The sequence below is a fragment of the Protopterus annectens genome, chromosome 6.part0, assembly GCF_019279795.1.
Source record: "Protopterus annectens isolate FY-2018-M chromosome 6.part0, PAN1.0, whole genome shotgun sequence".
Lineage (NCBI taxonomy): Eukaryota > Metazoa > Chordata > Ceratodontiformes > Protopteridae > Protopterus > Protopterus annectens.
The window spans coordinates 1,361,404,508-1,361,426,195 of record NC_056737.1 but is presented as its reverse complement, the minus strand read 5'-3'; the positions used below and the strand labels follow the sequence as shown (position 1 = coordinate 1,361,426,195).

Sequence of the window (21,688 nt, the reverse complement as noted above, 5' to 3'; positions counted from 1 at the left end):
TGCATGGGTGAACCTTTCAAGGTATAGAGTTCAAGTCTAAAGGAAGATATGTGCTCTACCTCAGTGGATATGGATGGGAATGGAGGGTTCCCTTCAGGAAATGAGCAATGTGGTAGCTTAATGGTTAAAGTTCCTAACATACAGGACTGGGCTCAATCCTGACTTAAAGTTACAGTCTGTATGGAGTTTGCATCTTCTCTTCTTTGTTGCATGAGGTTTCTCCAGGTATTTCCTTGAGAACATCTTTTCCTAGCAATCTCAACTTTTAGTGCTGAACCAGACTTCGTTTGGGGAGAGACAAAAAAGCCCAGCCTCCTAGATCAGAAATTAAACTTTGAGGTGCACCTTAATTTTTCATAGACCTGCCCCATATGCCATGACTGTCAAGTCATATGTTCAAGCAGAAAATGGGTCATCATTATCCATGTCCTCACAGGACTTTTTCATAGTCATCAGCAGATTACAGGTGGGAGTTCAGCCCCATGCAAAAAGGAAAAGTAGCTCATCACCTGTAAGGTTTCTGGACCCCACTCTTAGTGAGACTGACTTGATTCAGTTCAGGGATGCAAGGCAGCTAAACACCATTCTGCCACGCAGTGGGCAATAGAGAAAGCAATTCTGGGCAGGATGGCAGTCCACTGCAGTATGCAAGCACAGGCATGCACATTCATAAATGGCATGTACACCTACAGAACATCCGAAGGATTAGAAATTTACCTATGGCATGGCTTTGGGACACTGGGAAAAACTGATGCACCTTCTTAAAAAAACCCAAACAGTCACAAAAAGGGCATACAGACTCTACAAAGAAGGCATCTCAGCCAAGAAACAAACTGAAGTATGAGTGCAATTCACAACAGATGGATCCTCACCATCACCACCACTACATACACTCAGTTGCCTGTTTATACAGGGAGTCATTTATTGTCAGACTGTGATCTTAATATGGTTTAAATTGTAAACTGTTGCCAAAGCAGCTGAAGATGGATAACTGTTGTAATTTATGATATCAGAATTTCAGAAGCAGTTACACAGCCATTTAGGTACAGTAATTTCCTCAAACCTTTCCCAAGTACCACTATATTGTAGTATGAGTCAGACACTTTACAAGTAATTAAATGAGCACAAACAACAAACACAACGACTGTTAAAATTATGTCAACAAACTGCACCTCAGCAGTATGAGGATGCTAAGCCTGCTAGCGCACAAGATAGTGAGTACAAACATCTCAGTATTACATGCACAGAAAATGTTCCTTGTTAAAGTTAGCTGTTTGAGTTCTTCAATGGGAAACTGCATCAGAACGTGTTATGATGTGTTCTTATTCAAACTGTCAAGCCTTTTTCTCTGGACATCTGCCAGAAAGTGTTCTGTTTACAGTGTCATAAAATTCAAGAATGTAGTGCTTTCACTTTTTATTGCTGCTTTGCTTTGTGCTTGAAAATAAAGCAAAGCCTTAGTGTATACCTGTGTCTCCATGATTTTATATGGAGTTTACGCTTAACTTCAACAGCATAAATTTCTTTCTTACTACAGGCCACCCTTGAAAATGGTTGTGGACTATGACTAGTTTGTTTCTTGCCGAGTCACCACGTTTTTTATTTTTTTTTTTTTTATTTGCAAATATCTATGGCTTCAGGCATTAAAAACATTGCCTTTCTGTAGACCAAACAAAAACTCTGTTAAATAAATGTTCCTTTCAGGTACATTTACATTTTAAAGTAGCAGAACAACCTCACGGGAAGACAAAATAATCCTCTGACCTAGAACATTTGCTGAGAATTGTCTGTGACAAATGGATGCCCTACAAACCCTAGAAAACTTCAGTAGTCCCTCATTAATCGAACAGAGGTTCCTAGCTAAACAGTAGTATACCTCTTTTAAGTGAAAGCTTAAAATCTTGAACACCTGGAACAGCGATTTTTTTCCCTGGGAAAGAATTTGTTGTTCTGAGAAACAGACACACAACACAAGCACACCAAAAAAACAGCAATCCACACATATACACTTAAAATTCTACATCTACCCTACACTAAACTGTACATACACTACTATCTATCCACTTACCTTAACACAAACCCTAACCCTAAGGTCCATCACTATCGCACACTCACCTGACCCGTGCCCTAACCCTAACTCACCTACCCTGCCCTAACCCTAATGTCTGTCACTATCGCACACTCACCTCATCCACGCCCTAACCCTAACACACCTAACCCGCGCCCTAACCCTAACGTCTGCACAATCGCACACTTACCTGAACCTGACCCGTAACTTTCCACCACAGTGCTGAAAATAGCGAAGTCACAGAAATAGCCAACCGAATTCTTTCCCTAGGAAAATATTCGGTTTCTGCAGCTTTGCTATTTTCAGCCGATATTATAACATTCGATGTTTTAAAACTTCGATGTTCTAATATAGACCCGAAATAATACCTTACAGGTGATCTTAAACTAAACAGAAGCTGGTACAGACCTAAAAAACAGGCTACTATAGCCTAGCCGCTGCCATGGTATTGGGGGAATAAGGTTCTAACTACTGCCCAGGTGACCTGGGTTTGATTAGCAGCTCAGGCGTCTGAGGCACTGGCAGGCAATGATGGGCATGTCTTTCCTTGTGAGGTGTTCCTGTCAATGATGCTCCCTAAAGGGACGGGTGGTCGAAAGATTGGAGTAGCCCTTGGATGCTGTTTCAATGACAGCATGGGAGGGCATGCAAAATCTCCCTGATATCTGATGGCCTAGACACCCCAGGACCCTTTTAAGATCCATGCCCATCACAGCCCATATCACAGCAAGTCCTGTGATGATGGCAGAGGCTGTCTGACCTGGAGATGGATGTGGAGCATTGGAGTAAGAGTGCCATAGGATGAATCAAGGATGTGGAAGGTTACTATTGCCTGATCGACAAGACTTAGTTCATATGTTGACAAAAATAACACCTTGTAACTAATCCTAAATCTAAATTAAAGCCAATATAGAACCTACATAACAAATTAGTGTGGGCTGATCTAGAAGACCCAATTCCTGTCTTGGCTGTATCATTCTCCGGTATTTCACTTGTCGTCAGACATTTCTACTTCATAAGCTTAATGAATGGCTGATAACCACACAGTTGCAAAACAGTGGGGGAAGAAGAATCTCCCCACAGAAAAGCAGAGAGATCTCCCAGCAACAGCGATCCAACACTGGATAGATATTTAGCCTTTGATCTTGATCAGTTCTGTTTAAGCAGCTACAACTGGCCAGTGTGTCCAGGATCAACCGGAGAAAAAACTGTAGGCAACCACAAACTGCAATAATATAAAATGGAGGCTACCACACCATGAAAAAACAGCTGGAGTATCACCAATGTAGATAAGGTGCTTAATCCTAGAGAAGTTTCTAAAAAGACAAACAAAAAAATCCTGGAGATGTTTCTAAAATGGTAAAAGTAAGATCCAACAACAGCGGTCACCTGGTTAATGAGTGTCAAATCATCATCAAAAATCTCCCCTGATTCTTTATACAAGGCAGAGAAATGTATTTTATGTCGATGCCTAAATGCAAGAAGTCAAGAAGCTACCCCAAGTTACCTGCACAGTATGAACTTCAGTCTTTGAGGGAATCAGTTAAAGCCAGTTATTTTCACAGATATCAAACGAACCAGGTTATTGGTCTTTTTAACCCCATTAATAAAAACAAAGCAGATCTGAATATCACCAAAACAGATGGATTTATTCATCCAATCCCTTATCACAGTATTTCTCTGTTTTGACAAGTAGAAGAGTAACAGATTCAAGACATATGCATGAGGACTCCTGCAAATGAAGGAAGAAGGTCCAAATATTCTGCATTTACGTAGGATGTACAGCAGAAAGTCAATCATAACCCTACATTTAAAAGCATCAAAGTAGCTACAAATTAGTAAGGAACAATATGGAACATGTTTTTCTGATCTTTCAGTCTAAGGATGTCATCCCTATCCCTTAGAAAACAGACACCATTAGAAAAAGGATCTATGAACTCGTGGGCTGAGAAGCTGAACTCAAGCTGCACAATCACCACATTTCCCATACTACTGCCACAAAAAAAAATGAAATAGTTGAAATTATCGGTTAAAGCTGTTCTTCTTTGGAATGTGATTCAAACCTTAAGGGCCTTTAGATACACTCCCACAGAGTGAATGGCATGATTGAGAAAACTACAGAACCAAAGTTATAAAGGTAGAACAGAACTAGGGACAATGAAGAATGGTACTGCATCTCTCTGTCCACTTTACTCATGTGTACTAACCCTAACCCTAATTCTACCTCTGCTCCTGACCCTAACTCTACACATTACATTAGTAAAAATCCTTTCACTAACAGTACCAGTACCAAGATGACACTTGTCCTTGGGTTTTGTAGCTGGGGAGTATAATATAGAATGTTTTTATTTGGACAGAATTACTCAATGTCTTGTGATTCTATATTAGTAGTACTGATTGATTTGAGGTTCAGTATTACAGAATTCATGACAGTTTCACACACACACACACACACACACACACACACACACACACACACACACACACACACACACACATATGTATACAGGAGTATGGAGATGTATCATTCCATTCGGTAAAAACATTTCCCCACAACCCAAAAACATTACCATATCAACAGCAACCCCCTAAGCACATAACCTGTGGTGAGAGACCTGGGTAATCAGGTTGACAACAATCTCACATTCGACCATCATTTAGTGGTAGAGGTCATAAAAGCCTTTTACTTGGTTCATCTCATAAGTAAAGGGATTGTATCCAGAAAACAGGGTGTTGTTACCTCTACTTTTTTAAATATCCCAATTCCAGTTCTTTTATCTCTGTTGCAATATTCAATACTTCAGATACATTTGATTTAGAGTTTGATTTCAATGTTCTAGTAATTGATTTTTGGCAGCCGCCAAAATTAAACTTAACAAGGCCTTTCTGTGTCTGGGCAATTCAGATCCTGTGTCCCAGCTCAAAAGAACAATTTCCTTAGTAAGACCCATTTGCTAATCCAATATTTCTTTTTCTAACACCTTTATTAAACTATCATTTAAGAAATAGGCAAAAATACATTAATATGAAAGAAAACAAATGACAGCAGAATATTTTTAGCCACATACTTTATACATTTTACATGTTCATTTTTATAACTCTCATGAGTTCAACATTACATAAATTGCTCAATTCCTGCCTTCCCTTAAACCTTCTGAACATTATTCTGCAAGTATCATTTTCACAATTTCCATTTATTTCCATGTAAGTTGCTCCTCTTTTTTCTAAAGATGCCACTTTAAGTTCTTTAACCTCTATTACAATATCCAGTACTTCAAGTATAGTAGGTTTAGACATTGATTTCCATGTTCTAGCAATGGCTTTTTTGACAGCCACCAGAATTAAATTTAACAAGTCTTTACTGAATCGAGGAAATTCAGCTCTTATGTCCTAGTTCAAAAGAATAATTTCCTTAGTTACACCCACTTGCTCAATCAATATTTCTGTCAGAGTACTCTGTAGGTAATTGTTAATGTCTGCTGACTCATTACACACCCAGAATATATGTTCCTACTTATCTTTCTTCCCCATCACAAATCCAACATTTGCCACCTACCTGAGGAAAAATTCTTTGGAGTCTGCTTGGAGTATAAAAATACCTATACAAACACTTCAACGCAAACATCCTAAACCTTCTAGCATACTTGGGAGCCATACATATGTCCTCCTATTGTTCCACTGTAAATTGATTATCCAATCTTTCTTCCCAAATATTTTCTAACTTCCTCTTATTGCTTCTTATAGTTATTGTGCCATATTTTAAATGCCCTACTAATTATCCCTTTTTAACTGCAGCTTCTGTTCTAGCTTCAATTAAAAACTCTACCCGACCAAGTCTTTCACTTAGTATTCTTCTATCCTTTTCTCTTTCCCTATACTCTATCATTCTCTGGTAGGGAGGGCAGTCTCTAGCCTGCAATCCAAATGTCTTCTTAGCCTTATCCCATTTTACAATCTTTCTCTCTCTAGTTATTTGCTCTTAATATCTTGGTTTCTTTCTCAGTTTTCTGAAGTAAATTCCAGTCTCTTCCTGCCTAGTCTCTGTACCCCTAGTTGCAGACATCCCTATCTGCAAAATCTCCTTTCTCCATTCTTGTGTTGGCTTAGTTCTTAGAATACTACCTGCTATTTTATAAATATAATATTCTGTATGGATGTTATTCTCCTTAAAGATCTGCATCCAAAATACCTCTCTTTCCTTATTTCTTCAATTTCCCTTCTGCTTCATCATCATCCTTTTCCACTTTGAATTTTAACTTTTTGCTTGTGTTATGCATATGAGTCATAATTGTGTAGCTCTAAAATATCCCTTCAAATCAGATCATCTTAAACCACCTCATTCTATTGGAAGAATTAACTTAACCCACTTGACCCTTGCTCTTTTCTCCTCCCAGATACATTATTTCAACTCATTATTAATTATTATCCACAACTTCTCTGGTTGATAAAAATATGCCTGGCCTGTATATACAAATAAAGGGATTAAAACCATTTTCACTGCTTGTATCTTACCGTTCATATCCATAAACAGGAGGCCCCAGTTTCTCATTCTTTGTATATATTCTGTTCAGTCTCTTCACACATACATTTAGCTGCTAACCCAGAAGCCTTTTTAACCTGTACTCCTAAATACTTCATCTTACTATATCCCCATAAATAGGTAGTACATCATTTATGTTTGCAGCCTTTGTTTTATCTTCATTAATTTTATATCCTGAAAAGACCTGAAAGTGTCTCAAAATGTTCCATAACAATGAAATATCCTTTTTTGGATTTATCAGGTGCAAAATAATATCATCTGCAAATAAAGCTAACTTTTCCTGATTACCATACTGACTATATCCTTGAATTTCTTTAACAAAGAGGAATGAGGACACCTTTGCCTGGTTCCTCTGTTCAGACACAACTTACCAGAGAGGAACCATCCCACCTTAATTTGTACATCTGATCCTTTATATAACCTACTAATTAACCTTATTATTTTTTTAGGGAATGCAAATGCTTCCATTGTTCTACTCATAAAATAACAGCTTATTTATTTATTTAGCATTGGTTTACCAGGAAAGTCCGACCTGGAACAAAGCAAATTTTCAGCAGAGGCCTGGGGAGAAAAGTACAGTTGTGTACCTACCATAAATGTAGATGTTCGAGTGTATTCACTGTTGCAGTCATTACACTTGGGTTATCCTGCTGGCAGGCTACCCACAGTCAGCCTGAATTCCAAAGTCTTGGTCCGGCGTCGGTTGTTGTCGCCTCTTCCCTGACGTCAGTGCGCCAGGGGTATAAAAGATGCAACCAACGCCATTTGCTTTAGTTTTTCTTGCCTCAGATGTCAGGTGCCCCCAAAAGGGAAGGCTAAAAAACATTGCTTATAAAAGCATGCACTAAAATAAACAATACCTTCATCTACAAGCAAATACACCACATAGGTTGTATAGGCTAGAGAAGTACAGATAAGTCCCAGCAAAGAAAGGGGGGGGTGGGTGGGTAACCTGGACTGCAACAGTGAATACACTCGAACATCTATATTTATGGTAGGTACACAACTGTACTATGTTCATCATGTTTCACTGTTGCAGTCATTACACTTGGGTTGAATCCCAAAGCTGAGGTTGGGCGGCTGGGTCTAAATAGAATTAGGAGTGGCTATAAGGCCCTGCAAGACTGCAGTGGCAAAGCCTGCTCTGGATTTAGAGTAAAGAGGCAAATGGTAGTGCTTAGTAAAAGTGTGCACTGAAGTCCAAGTTGCAGCCTCCAAAATATCCTTGGTTGGTACTCCTCTGAGGAAGGCTGCTGATGTAGTTGCTGCTCTGGTTGAGTGTGGCCTGATGCCCTTAGGCACTGATTTGCCATGTTGAGAATAGCAGAAATGAATGTAGTGGGCTATCCACTTGGAAATAGTCTGCTTTGAGATAGCTTTTCCTTGAGATCCTGCAGCAAATGCCACTAAGAGTTGCTCAGACTTTCTGAAAGCTTTAGTTTTATCCAAGTAGAAGCATAGCTGTCTGTGTATGTCCAAAGAATGTAGTACTCTCTCCCCCTTATTCTGTGGGTTTGGATAAAAGGTAGGCAAGTGAATTGTTTGATTAAGAGTCACACTGGGCACTACCTTAGGCATAAATGTTGGGTTTGTCCTCAGAGAAACCCTGTCTGGATGAAAAATTATGTAAGGTTCAACCGCCATTGGAGCCAGTAACTCTGAGACTCTTCTTGCTGAAGTAATTGCTAAGAGCAGAGCTGTTTTCCATGATAAGAATTTTATCTCAGCTGTACTGGCTGGCTCAAACGGAGGCATTGTGAGTTTTTCCAAGACAAAGTTGAGGTCCCATGCAGGTATTGGTGCTCTTTTTGGGGGTCTTATGTTTTTGGCCCCTCTGAGGTACTGCCTTAGTAGTGGATGTGATATTGTAATGAGCTGAAATGGCAGAGGCATGGATCTTAATCGATGAAAAGGATAGGCCTTTGTCCAGCATCTCAGTTAGGTATTGTAAAATCTGAGGAATGTTTGGTACAAGCATGTCAATTCCTTGCGCCTGGTTCCAAGCACAGAATCTCTTCCACTTTTCTGCATATGATTTTCTGGTGCTGGGCCTCCTGGCCTCCAGAATAACATCCATAACTGATTTGGAGAGAGGTGTGTTCTGAATGGTTACATTATCCGCCATGCAGCCAGATTTAGGGTTCTGAGTTGGCTGTGCAGTATTTGATTGCTTCGTTGGGTCAGTAAATGAGGAATTTGAGGTAATGTCCAGGCTGGGCCTTGAGACAAGCTCTTTAGGATTGTTTACCAGTGCTGGCGTGGCCAGTCTGGGGCAATCAAGATCATTTTTGGCTTCTCTTGCCTGACCTTTAGGAGTACCTTGGCGAGGAGAGGTAGTGGAGGAAAGGCATATACTGTAAGGTTTTTCCAGCTGAATGACAGAGCATCCACTTTCCATGCTAGCTTGTGATAAGTCCTTGTACAAAATCTCTGTAGTTGGCAGTTGTGAGGGGAAAAAAATAGATCTATGTCTGGGCATCCCCGTTTCCTTGCTGTCATGCTGAAGATTTGTGGATCTAGTTTCCACTCGTGAGGATCCATTAGGTTTCTGCTTAATTTGTCTGCCAGAGTATTTGTCTTTCCTGGCAGGAATTGTGCTTGTAGGTGTACTTGAAAAGTCAAAGCTGTGTTCCACAAAATCATGGCTTGTCTGCAGAGGGGGTAGGAATGCGTTCCTCCCTGCTTGTTTATGTACCACATGACTGTAGTATTGTCCGCCTTTATTAGCAGTTGTCCTGGATGAAACAGATCCTTGAAAGCTGTCAGGGCATTCTGGACAGCCAGCATTTCTTTTAAATTGATATGAAGATGCATTTGGCTTGTGGGCCATGTGCCCTGAATACATTTCCCTGCCATGTGGGCCCCCAGGCATAATCTTATGCATCTGTTGTTAATGTCTGCCTGGCAGTGGGTAAAGTGAAAGGCTGTCCCTTGTTGTGGTGACAGGCCAGTGCCCACCATCGAAACTCCTGTTGCAGGCAGGGAATGAGGGTAATTAGTTTTTTCCAGGCTGTGGCAATGTTGAGTCCAAACACTTTTTAAATACCATTGTAGTTTCCTCATATGCAGTCTTGCATATGGAATTAACAGAATGCAGGATGCCATGAAGCACAAAGCCTGCAGAATTTTTCTTGCAGATAACTGGGTTTTTGTTGCCAACATGTCAAAATAAGAAGTCAGTTGCCTTTGTTTGTCTGACGTGAGATAAGCCATCTGGGCAGTTGTATTTAAGCTTGCACCCAGGAATATTATCTTCTGAGAGGGTACTAGCTTTGATTTCTTTTCGTTTACTGTGTACCCTAGGCAAATTAGCAATCTTTTTACAAATGCCAGATGCTTTAGAAGGATGTCCTTGTTCTCTGCTTGAATAAGGCAGTCATCCGAGTAGGGATATATTTGAATTCCTCTTTGTCTGCAAAAAGCAATTACTGGTGCCAGGCATTTTGTGAAGACCCTGGGAACAGTAGATAAGCCAAAGGGCAGTGCAGAGAATTGGTAGTGCATTGAGCCAGCTATGAATCTGAGGTATCTTCTGCAAGATTGTCTGATTGGGACATGCAGGTATGCCTCTTTTAGGTCCAAAGTTACAAGCCAAGCCTTCTTGCCCAGCATGGGCAGAAGCTGCTGCAGAGTCAACATTTTGAATTTTGGAACGTCCAGAAAAGTGTTTGGAATAGACAGGTCCAGTATTGGTCTCCAGGCTTTGTCCTTTTTGGGTACCAAGAAAAGTCGTGAGTAAAATCCTTGTCCCTGCTCCTGTAGCGGTACTTGCTGAATGGCCCTCATGTCCATGAGGGATGAAACTTGCTTTTGTGCCTCTGCCCATTGATTGTGTGGCAGGTCTGGCATGCCTTTTGCCTTTGGCAGGGTGTGAAAGTGGAACCTGTAATCCTGAGACACTATATTCAAGACCCATTTGTCCTGGGTGATCATGTGCCATTTTTGTGAAAAAAGTGCTAGTTTTCCCCCTAAGGGAGCATCCAAAAGATAAGTGCTTGGTACTGGTAGAGGAAAGTCATTGGGACTATTTCCTATAAGGTTGAGATTTGCCTTCTCTGCTTTTGGAGGTAGAAGCACCCCATTGTTTAGGCCTGTATGAGCCTTGGGGCTGGGATCTGCCTCTAGGGCGCCTGTATCTGCCTCTTTGTGGCCTATCTGACACTGGAAAGGACCAATTTTTTGAAGGCCAGTTCCTGCTAAATCTGGGTGGCTGTACCTGTAAGAAATCCTTAACTAACAAAGATGATGGCAAAACGTAATGAAGAACAATCTGTTTATTGACTTTAAAACAGTCCGTATGTTAACTGAAGCACTTTTCGTCCGGGAAATACACGAACTTCATCAGATAAAATTCAAAGTAAACTGTTGCATTTAAATAAGTAAACGTAAGATCAGCTGATATTTCAGGATACAAAATTAAAGCAATATACCTTGTTCAATAAATATATGTCACAGAGGCTTACTATTTTTCATACAACTATCCTGATTGAACAAAATGAAATAAGATAAAAACCCTTTACTAATTATTAATTAAATTAACTTCACTTAAAAAAAATATATATATCGTTAAAACATACCAATATCTGTATAATTTTGTATCCTGAAATATCAGCTGATCTTACATTTACTTATTTAAATGCAACAGTTTACTTTGAATTTTATCTGATGAAGTTTGTGTATTTCCCGGACGAAAAGCGCTTCAGTTAACATACAGACTGTTTTAAAGTCAATAAACGGATTGTTCTTCATTACGTTTTGCCATCATCTTTGTTGTTTTAAGAAGTTTTTGACTGTGGTCGTTTTTTTCTAAGAAATCCTTAACTGTCTGCATAGATTTCGCTTTATCCTCCATTTTCTTCAACATCTCTTCTGCCTTAACACCAAACAAAGTATCATGCTGTAATGGAGCATCTAATAGTTTTGCTTTAACATGATCAGGCAGATTTTGTTCCTTTAACCAAGCATGCCTCCTAATCACAGAACCCGTTACAGCAGCCCTGTAAGAGGCCTACAAAGAATAAAAACCACATTGCAAAGTATGTTTTCCCACCTGTTTAGCTGCATGCAATAAATCCTGCATTTCCTTGTTTTCAGCACATTCAGAATTTGTTAACATTTTCTGTTTTAACAGTGACATTAAGTATTGCTGATATTTAAGCATATGAAACTGACAATTTAAAGCCCTTACAGCCAAGGTAGCAGAAGTGTAAACATTTTCCCCCCATCTGTCCAGTGCTCTAGAATCCCTATCAGAGGGAACAGGGTTTTTTGCAGTGGAAGCCTTGACCCCTTTGGGACCCTGAGAAATAGTTTCTGGGTCAGCAGCAGGGTTTTTATATAGAAATTTATGTGAATCTGGAACCCTGTAGTACCTGTCTGGCTTAACGGGTGCAGGGGGTAGAGAGTCTGGAGACAGGCCAGACACTGAAAAAGCATCATCTACAATGTCCAGAACAGGGGGAATAGCAAGGGGCCTGTGCTGAGGAAGTAAAAGAAAATCTCTGAGCCTTTTCTTGGATTCTGAATAATCCTGGCTCTCCCAATGAAAGTGCTCCCTCATAGTATGCAGTGTTTCCCCAAAAGAGTAATCCTCAGGAGGAGAAGCTGAAGAAATAGATTATTCAGCATCAGAATCCTCATAGGGAGGAAGAGAGTATTCCTGATCAGAGGAGGAATCAGAGGAAATGGACACCTGATCTGAAGATTCATATTCTGTCTCTTGCCTAGGCCTCTTATCAGGAGGGGGATGGGAACCCCTGATCAAAGTAATAAGGTCTTCGGCCATTTTGAGCATCTATTTTTTAGGCATGGAAGTCTGTCCTGGAGAATGCTGTACTTGTTTCTTTGTCTTTAGAGCTGCTTTAGTCTTTGGCTCTGAAGCTGAAGATGGCTTTACATATAACTGTGTAGTCTGAAAACACCCTCAGAAGCCGATGCCTGCACAGCAGCTCCGGACCCATCTGAGGGAATAGTTTCCGAGGATCCAAAACCTTGAGTTTTCAGAGGCCCAGTCGGCTCCACGTGGGAGTCGGAAGCGGCCTGTGGCTCTGAGGTAGCGGGTGTCAGGGGCTGAGAAAGCACCTCAGTGAGAACCGGCAAACCGATGACTAGCTTAGAGGAAGCCTCATCGTTGGTTTTGGACCTCAGGTGCCTGTCCTTGTCTTTATCCTTGCATTTTTTATAAACTCCGGTCGTCGGCTGTTCTGCCAGCATTGTATAATTGAATCTGTGGCCAAAGTAATGAAAGGCAAAATCGTACCGACGCTTAATAGTGCGTTGGTTAAATCTAGCACAAAACCGACAACAAGCAACGTCGTGGTCAGGGCCTAGGTAAGGAATACAGTAAGAGTGAAAATCCTTATAAGGTATTTGCTTCCCACAAGAAATACAATTGTTAACTTTTTCTGACATCGGTCTGGAGCAAGAAAAAGTTTCTAACGGGTACTTAGCTTTAATGAAGACTTCGGATCTGAAATTCGAATTTGAAAATCTCAGGAGTCGGCCGACCGGCACTTGCGAACTGCTTTTGCTTCGGGCACTGCGCGACAAGAAAGACTGAAGAAAATGGCATCGGCTGCATCTTTTATACCCCTAGTGCACTGACGTCAGGGAAGAGGCGACATCAACCGACGCCCGACCAAGACTTTGGAATTCAGGCTGACTGTGGGTAGCCTGCCAGGAGGATAACCCAAGTGTAATGACTGCAACAGTGAAACACGATGAACATCCTAAAATTAATGTTATCCATGCCATCCCATATTCATCTTTGCAAAAATAAGCGAAACAATCTAACTCTACATATAACATAATCAGTGCATTTCCAGCCTTTTGTTATTTGAGTTGATATACTGTTCCAAAGTTTCATGTATTTCAAATACCTCTGACTACATTTATTTTTCCTATAAATTACTGGAAGCCATCTCTGATACCATAGCTGAAGCCTAAACTACTTCCTGCTGAACAGCTGCAGGATTCTTCCCAGTCAATGTTTTCACTTTTTCTACTTGATTTTCTTTCAGGTTCTCACAAGTTCTTCTTTGCTGGCATCTAGGCAGTGTATTTAATAGCCAGTAACTAAACTTTACTCAAATTGGCAGAATTACTAGCTGTTATTTCTCAGTTTCTTTTCTTTCACACTGGGACAGCTGAAATTAAGCTGTTGATAAGTGCACAGACATCTTGTTGTTTTGTTGACTTTGTAGACTCCATTGCTTAACCAGTGCAAGATCTGTGTTGGTACTTCACAGGGAATAAACTACTGTTTTTCTGAAGTATGTGGCATTTTGAAAACACCAGTAAAGTGGGTATAACTCAAATGTGATGATCTACTGCTAGAATGTATCTCCCTAAAGAAGATATTCTCACATTTTCTGAGTAACACATGGGCTGAATGAAGGACGGGTTTCAGGATGACTGACTTAAAGCTCCCTAGAATGCTGGAATTGTTGAGCAAACTAATTTGGGTGAAACTGCCATGACAGTGTCAGTAGCAATGGAAGGTACAAAACAGATTTTGGATTTGTCTGCAACTGTGAATAAGGCTGAGGTTTAGCCAGCATAATGCTGGCTGATGAAATCAAAACATAAGACAGCTCTGGTGCTGAGATAGAATGATAGAAGTATTAACTTACATAACCAAGAGGTGGACATCTTGCAGCCAGTGAACTGTATTCCATTTGGTCCTATTTTGGTGATTTATGCCAACAAATAGTGGTCTCCCAAGAAAGCAACTAAGGGATATGTTTGGAAGAAAAGACAGGATGAGTCCTGTAACTCAGCGTGTCATCTGGGAGTTCAAACTCTTCTTATGTATCAAAAAATGGATGCCAAGAAATTCTTCTAGAGAGTGGAATGAAGTTAAGCTCAAGAGGTAAATCTTAATATCTATATTGAGGACACAAAGTAAGTTTATATTGTGATGCCCCAGCACTGGCCCAGTAATCAAGGAGCCTCTGTCCTCACCACTGGCAACAGTGGGGTATGTAAACACTGGGGAGATGACAAGTGCACACACAGTAAAGTGCAGTTTCCCTTAAGAGCACACAGAGACCACAGTCAGTCTGGGGCTAGTTTCTCCCTCTTTTTTCCAGATCCCCAATAAGACTACCCACTTGCACAGCTATAGAGTTGTGAGATCTGAGCTGAGTGGCCAAGCCAAGACCTCTAGCACTCTCTCCATCCAACCAGTGCTTTGTGTCCCTGCCCAAGTAGCTGACACATACATACTTTGAGATTCAATTTATACAAACACATACACACGCACACATGCACACGCACACACAAACACACACACACACACACACACACACACACACACACACACACACACACACACACACACACACACACACACACACACACACACACACACACACACCTGGGAAAGGCTGGCACAGGTTTACTGGCTATGTCCCCTTCTGCCCAGACTATAGGGTAGTTTTTACTGCCACCAGCCACAACCTATAAGCTACTTTAAGGCCCTTAGCAAAGGGCATCCAATCTTACTGTGTAATGTTACTATTAATCCAAATGGTAGTTTGACCAAGAGCAAGGATATTAGGAGTGGCCTGTACAGTGTCACCAAATAAATATGCAAGTACTCTCAGAGCTTAAAATATGTCTCACAGATATCAGCTACAAGGATAGGTTTAAATGTATTTAATAAAAATAATTAATAATAAATAATAAAAGAACAAGAAAATACTCAGTAAACAATCACAGTTACTTTAGAGTTCAAAATCACATGAAATATTTAAAACAGCATTGCAGGACAGTCCCAGATAAATAAATAAAGAAAACATCTAAGCTACACCTCACTATATTCCTGTCTATATCTAAAAGAAATTACTGTACCCTAGTTAACTTACTCACAAAGCCAGGCAAGACAGAGTGGGTCTTCCAGCTGATGCTGTCAGGTCAAAGACAAAATACAAAAATTACTGTACCCTAGAAACTTACTATTACAGCAAGGTCTAAAGAAACTCCAGCTGTACTCTGTCGCATATCATCTACTCAGAGGCGATCTCTGCCTAACATACAAGGCCATGTCAAACCCAAAGTTGTTGGACATGCTACACTTAAAAAAAATCACAATCCTTCCGACCTTAACCTTGTCATCACGATGAATATAACATGCTGGAGGGATAGGTTCCTGATCCAGAGACTCCTCATACTCTGGAATAGGCTGCCCATACATGTCAGGCAGGGTGCCTCAATGGCCCTCTTCAAGAGGAACCTAGACGATTGGATGGGAGATAGGAAATTCACCCCGGGGATCACATCAGTAGCTCTGCTAGACAGGGGTCCAAGAAAGTAATATTTGTGGGAAGCAATAGCTAGGGAATCGTTATGGCTAGGCTTATATAGGCCCTAGGGCCGATAGCCTAGTACCTACCTATTACACATATTTTATTAGTGGTGTAGGTCAGTGCAGGCCAATACATAATGACCTTCCTGATAACAAAGCCAGTAAATCAATAATACTTCTTGCAGATGCAAAAAAATGAAATATATGCTGTTGTTAATGCCTCTACTGTTAAGCCCTTAAAGCAAACCAGTGCACAGCCAAATTTCCTGGTCATTGTTGATTCTATAGTGAGGCATGCCAATGTCCCCCTCACCAGCCTAAGTAAGAAGAGAGTCATGGTTAGCTGCCTTTACAGAACAAGGATCCATCAAGACACACAGGTACACAGGGTGTTGAACAACAGGTACCAGTATGAATCTATCATAGTCCATCTGGGTGTTAATGACCTGAGACATACATCCATTGACTACAAGAAGCAAGACATGATTCAGCTCACTGATTATGTGTCTTAGGCAGGTATGAAACTAGCAGTGAGCAACACACTGCCTTCTCCAAGGATGATGTCAAGTTACCAACAGAAAATGATTGATTTTAAAAACTGGCTTAGCTTCTGGTATCAATCCTATGTGGTACAATATTTGATGGCCTGAGAGGACATGGTTGAGAGACTACTCTACTGTGCAAGGGATGGTCTGCACTTATCCCCTTTTTGCATTGATGGGCCATGATGGCATCCTGGGATGCTTAATAAATCAATTGTAATGATTTAATGAATCGGTTTTCAACTGGAGCCTACAGTCAGGTTTTGTGCCCAAGGAATGGAACATGGCTACAGTCATTCCCCTGCACAAAGGAGGTCCATTCACTGATCCAGGTAACTACAGGCCCATAAGTCTGAACTCCTCTTACGAAATCCACACTCAAGGTCTCAACCTGGTCTGTGACATTAACAGAACTTGTTGGTGGGATAGACCTGTGTCCCAACAACTCCCCCATCTGTGGAATAGACTTCCTCTCCATGTCAAGCAGAGTACATCATTAGCCCTTTTTAAGAGGGACCTGGACTACTGGATGGGAAACAGAAAATATACCCCTGGGATCCCACCTGTGTACCTGCTGGACAGGGAAAACAGGTGCTGACTTTGTCGGAACATGGCTGAAATTCTTGGCTAGGCTTATAAGGGCCTCTGGGACAATAGCCTAGTATTGTCCTGTGAACCTATGAACCTCATAAGTTACGCCACGGAAAGAATCATCATGGACATAATAAATGAGGACAGAGGTGACCTGCAAATGCTGGACCAGTCAAAGTTTGGCTTTGTTAAAGAAGGTCATGCCTATTTAATCTGGTGGACTTTTTTGAGAAGGTCACCAAATCACTGGATAAAGGCAAGACTGTGCACACAGCTTACCTCAACTTGGCCAAGGCTTTTAATACAATACCTCACTCAGGCATTATACACAAGCTCACTAACATAGGTAAAAACCCTTTTATCACCTGCTGAATAGCCAAATGGCTCACTGATAGGACCCAGGAGGTCAAAATAGGTGAGCCCACCTCCAACAACAGGCCACTCACAAGTGGAGTCCCCCAGGGCTTGGAACTGGGCCTGGTCCTTTTTGGCATCTTTATCTCTGAAATGAAATCAAATGCTGAAGGTTTACATCTGAATAAGTTTGCAGATGATTGCAAGCTGGGAGTTATCATCGACTCCCCTGCAGACACTAGCATTTCTCAAGAAAGCCTATCTCTGACTAACAAATGGTGCCAAAGCCATGGTCTTAAACTCAGTGCTAAGAAATGCATAATTGTACCTTTAGAAAGTCAACCATGCTGGCTAATCACCATGTTGATAGTATGCCCCTAACAGTCATCTGGGTATGCACATAGACAATAGCTTTAACTTCGACCACCACATGCCTACAGTGGTGAGGAATTCCTTTTATTGTGCATAAATTATAAGATATGGCATGGCATCTACATCCAAAGCGATCATTATGTCACCATACTTTGCCCTTATCAGACAAGTGATAGAGTACAATACTCCCTTCTGTATGTACCTGACCAGGCATATGCAGCAACTAGCGTGACCCAGCAGTTCCTTACAAAAAAAATATAAGGTGTAAAAAAACCTGTCTTATGCAGAGCATCTTAAAGCCCTTTCCCTCTACTCAGTCTCGTATAGATTGCTGAGGTGATCTATACCTGGCTTACAAGGCATCTGCAAACCCCACACTTATGAATCTCTTGCATATCCGTAAGTCAAACAGTATCAGAAATACAAGATCTAAGGACCTGAAATTTGTCTGTTACTTGAAAAGAACATACGGGAAAGACACATATGTGCCCCAGTGACTGCCTCGTCTATGGAAAAGGCTTCCCATCCATGTGTAGCTGATTTCATCTATTACCAGTTTAAGCGCAACCTAGACCAGTGGATGGGGAATAGGAAATTTACTCTTGAGTCTGGCACCCATGTCCCTTATGGACAGAAGTAGGCTATAAATGCCTGGCTATCAATATCCTGTTTAGATACAGAACATCATTAGTCTTTCAGAAAACTTGGCTAGGCTTAAAAGGTCCCCTGGGTCATTACCTAGTAACAATCTATGAATCCATGAACATACACAGTATACATGGTTATACCTTTGTATGCATATACAAAATTCTACCAGTTCATACTATTTGAGTAACAAGTGTATGATTTGATACAATTCATTCATAGATTTTTGAAATAATACTTAAAATACAGCTGTCTTTTTTATTTTGAAACTATAGTGAATAGGTAATCAAGTATGGTAAAATATCCTGAAACTATAGTGAAAAGGTAATCAAGTATGGTAAAATATCCTGCTGAATTACAAATGCATGGACAACATCAAAGAAGTCATTAATTTATAAAGCCTGTTTCTCATATTTGAACAAGCAAATCAAATTACACAAAGAATAAGTAAATGCACCTTCCAAGAAAATAATCTGCATATCCAAAATTATTCTTTAAATATCTTTACATAATTCCTGAGCTGTGGGGCATTCATTATAAATATTTTCTGATATATGACAGTGGAACTTCCTGTCTTTCCTGGAGTAAAAATGGCAAAGAAACAAAAGGAAGTAGTCAGTACCTCCCTTGCTGCATTGAGAAATATCTATATTTTTATTGCCAGCATCTGTTACTGTGCCCATACCTCAATGGTGTACTGTTCAAAAATCCGTAGCTGGAGAAAAATATCCAGTTTGATCTTCCTCTCATGAAACAGTTCTTCCATCTGTGCCTGGGCCTCGTCCAGTTGTTGCAGGACACTTTCAATGTGGCTGATGGAACTATTGTGCGGTGCCTTGCTGTTGGATACTGCAGAATCCCTGTGTCAAGGAGGAATCGAGGAAATATCAGAGCTCTTGTGCCATCAGAGTAAGAGGGAAGTAGCACATGCAGTCAGACCTGGGCACAATGGTGATGAAATAGACACAATCAAATCTTGGCATAACAGTGAAGTTGCATGCAATCAGATCTGGGCATAAGGTTAAGTAACATGCAATCTGATTTGGGCACAACAGTGAAGTAACATGCAATCAGATCTGGGAACAGTGGTGAAGTTACATGCAATCAGATCTGGGCACAAGGGTTAAGTAACATGCAATCATATCTGGGCAGAAGGGTTAAGTAATATGCAATTAGATCTAGGCACAACAGTGAAGTAACATGCAATTAGATCTGGACAAAATGGTGAAGTTACATGCAATCAGATCTGGGCACAAGGGTTAAGTAACATGCAATCAGATCTGGGCAGAAGGGTTAAGTAATATGCAATCAGATCTAGGCACAACAGTGAAGTAACATGCAATTAGATCTGGACAAAATGGTGAACTTACATGCAATCAGATCTGGGCACAAGGGTGAAGTAACATGCACTCATATCTAATCAGATTTGGGAGCAACAGTGAAGTAACACACAGTCACATCTGGGCACAACAGTGATGCAATATGCAATCACATTATGGCACAACAGTGAAGCAACACGTGCAATCTGATCTGGACATAACAGTGAAGCAGCACGTGCAATCTGATCTGGACATAACAGTGAAGCAACACGTGCAATCTGATCTGGACATAACAGTGAAGAAACAAATGCAATTAGATCTAGGCAAAACAGCAAAGGAAGCAGCAACACCAAAAATGCATGAAGATAAAGCATTTCTAAAATGTGCTTAAATGTCTCATTCCAATACTGAACAGGTTCCCTCTCTTGCCTCATCTCAAAAATAACTCAAAACAAACTAGGTGGGTTAACTTCTGACCTGTATCTACTAGCAAGCAATCTAAATATAAATCTGTATTAATTTCTCAATGAAGAATTTTCACTGTACACTTTATAGGGAACTGCCCACCTACATACACTATATGAACTTATCTGCCAGATCAATGCCACAGAATGATGGAGCCTTAACTATGACCCAGAAGACTCTGGTTGGAGCCCAGAGCCCAGTCAGATGGGGTGGGGTGAGAGTGAGTGGCTTAATCTATAATCTCCAATCTTGGAGAAGGGGAGGTGAATTTCTGCTGGTAATAATCTATCAGTGGAGACCAGAGGTTACAGTCTAAACAGACTTTGTATGGAAAAGTGAAGAGGTAAAAATCAACAGACTGTATACAGATATTGTGTGTGTGTATGTGTGTACACATGTTAACATATATATATATATATATATATATATATATATATATATATATATATACATATATATACACACACACACACACACACACACACACACACACACACACAAACACATATAATATGCAAACACATACAAATATCTCTCTCTCTCTTTATATATATATATATATATATATATATATATATATATATATATATATATTTATATACAGTAAACATGCATCTTTGAGACACAATTCACTGCATCCAATCAAAATAAGTTTTTAGATTTAGATATCAAAAGTCTCCCATTTCCCTTATGTTTTGCAGCCTGGATTTTGTAAATATGAGATATCTGAGCAGACAGGATTTTATTTTTAACACAGAAATGACAGATACACACTCTTACTTTGTTCTGTCTAAACATGTTGCATAACATGGAATGCCTCACACCCCAAACTAAAAAGATGGCAGGCCTGAAGAGCTGTTTCTACCAAAACAGACACAAATCCCTATCTCTGTACTGTGTATTCTATTGACTTTTTTGTGGTAATTTCTGTTTAGTATTTAGGGTCCTGATGGACCCTGCCCACCTTGATCATCTATGCCTTCACGAAACTACAAAATTGACAGTCCCACAAACACCCCATGCTAAGGATTTAAATCTTCCCCAACAAATGAACAGGAGACATTGATGTTATAAACTCATCAACTAACACAAAAAACATATTTGGAATAAGCTCTCTATTCATATTAAACAGACTGAATCCCATAGCAGCTCTAATGTAAACTTTGATAACTGGATGGGTAGTCATAAATTCTCCATAGGCCTATCTTTTGTCATCCTGCTGAAGGGAGGAGGAGACACATGAGGCGAGTTCTCTGCCATCATGATTCTATGTTATACATATATATCTATATCTGTATATCTAAATATATATATATATATCTATATCTGTATATCTAAATATATATATATATATATATATATATACGTATACATAGATTAATCACTGCTGGAGTGGTGATCAGCAGTCAAAAGACAATGTGCATATGTCTTGGGTATACTGTAAGATCAGGAAATACTAAGACTGCTTAGCTCAGTGGTCAAACT

General features: G+C 40.2%; 1 protein-coding gene across 3 annotated transcripts in view; it reads right to left on the bottom strand.

Moving 5' to 3' along the window:
* Positions 1 to 21,688, bottom strand: part of KALRN (kalirin RhoGEF kinase) — a 4,346,166-nt gene that overhangs the window by 1,775,612 nt on the left and 2,548,866 nt on the right. For all 3 annotated transcript variants that reach the window (XM_044074926.1, XM_044074921.1, XM_044074920.1), the window contains exon 13: positions 19,105 to 19,279. In XM_044074926.1, coding sequence (XP_043930861.1) covers positions 19,105 to 19,279 — 175 coding nt within the window. The remainder of the gene's footprint in view (positions 1 to 19,104; positions 19,280 to 21,688) is intronic.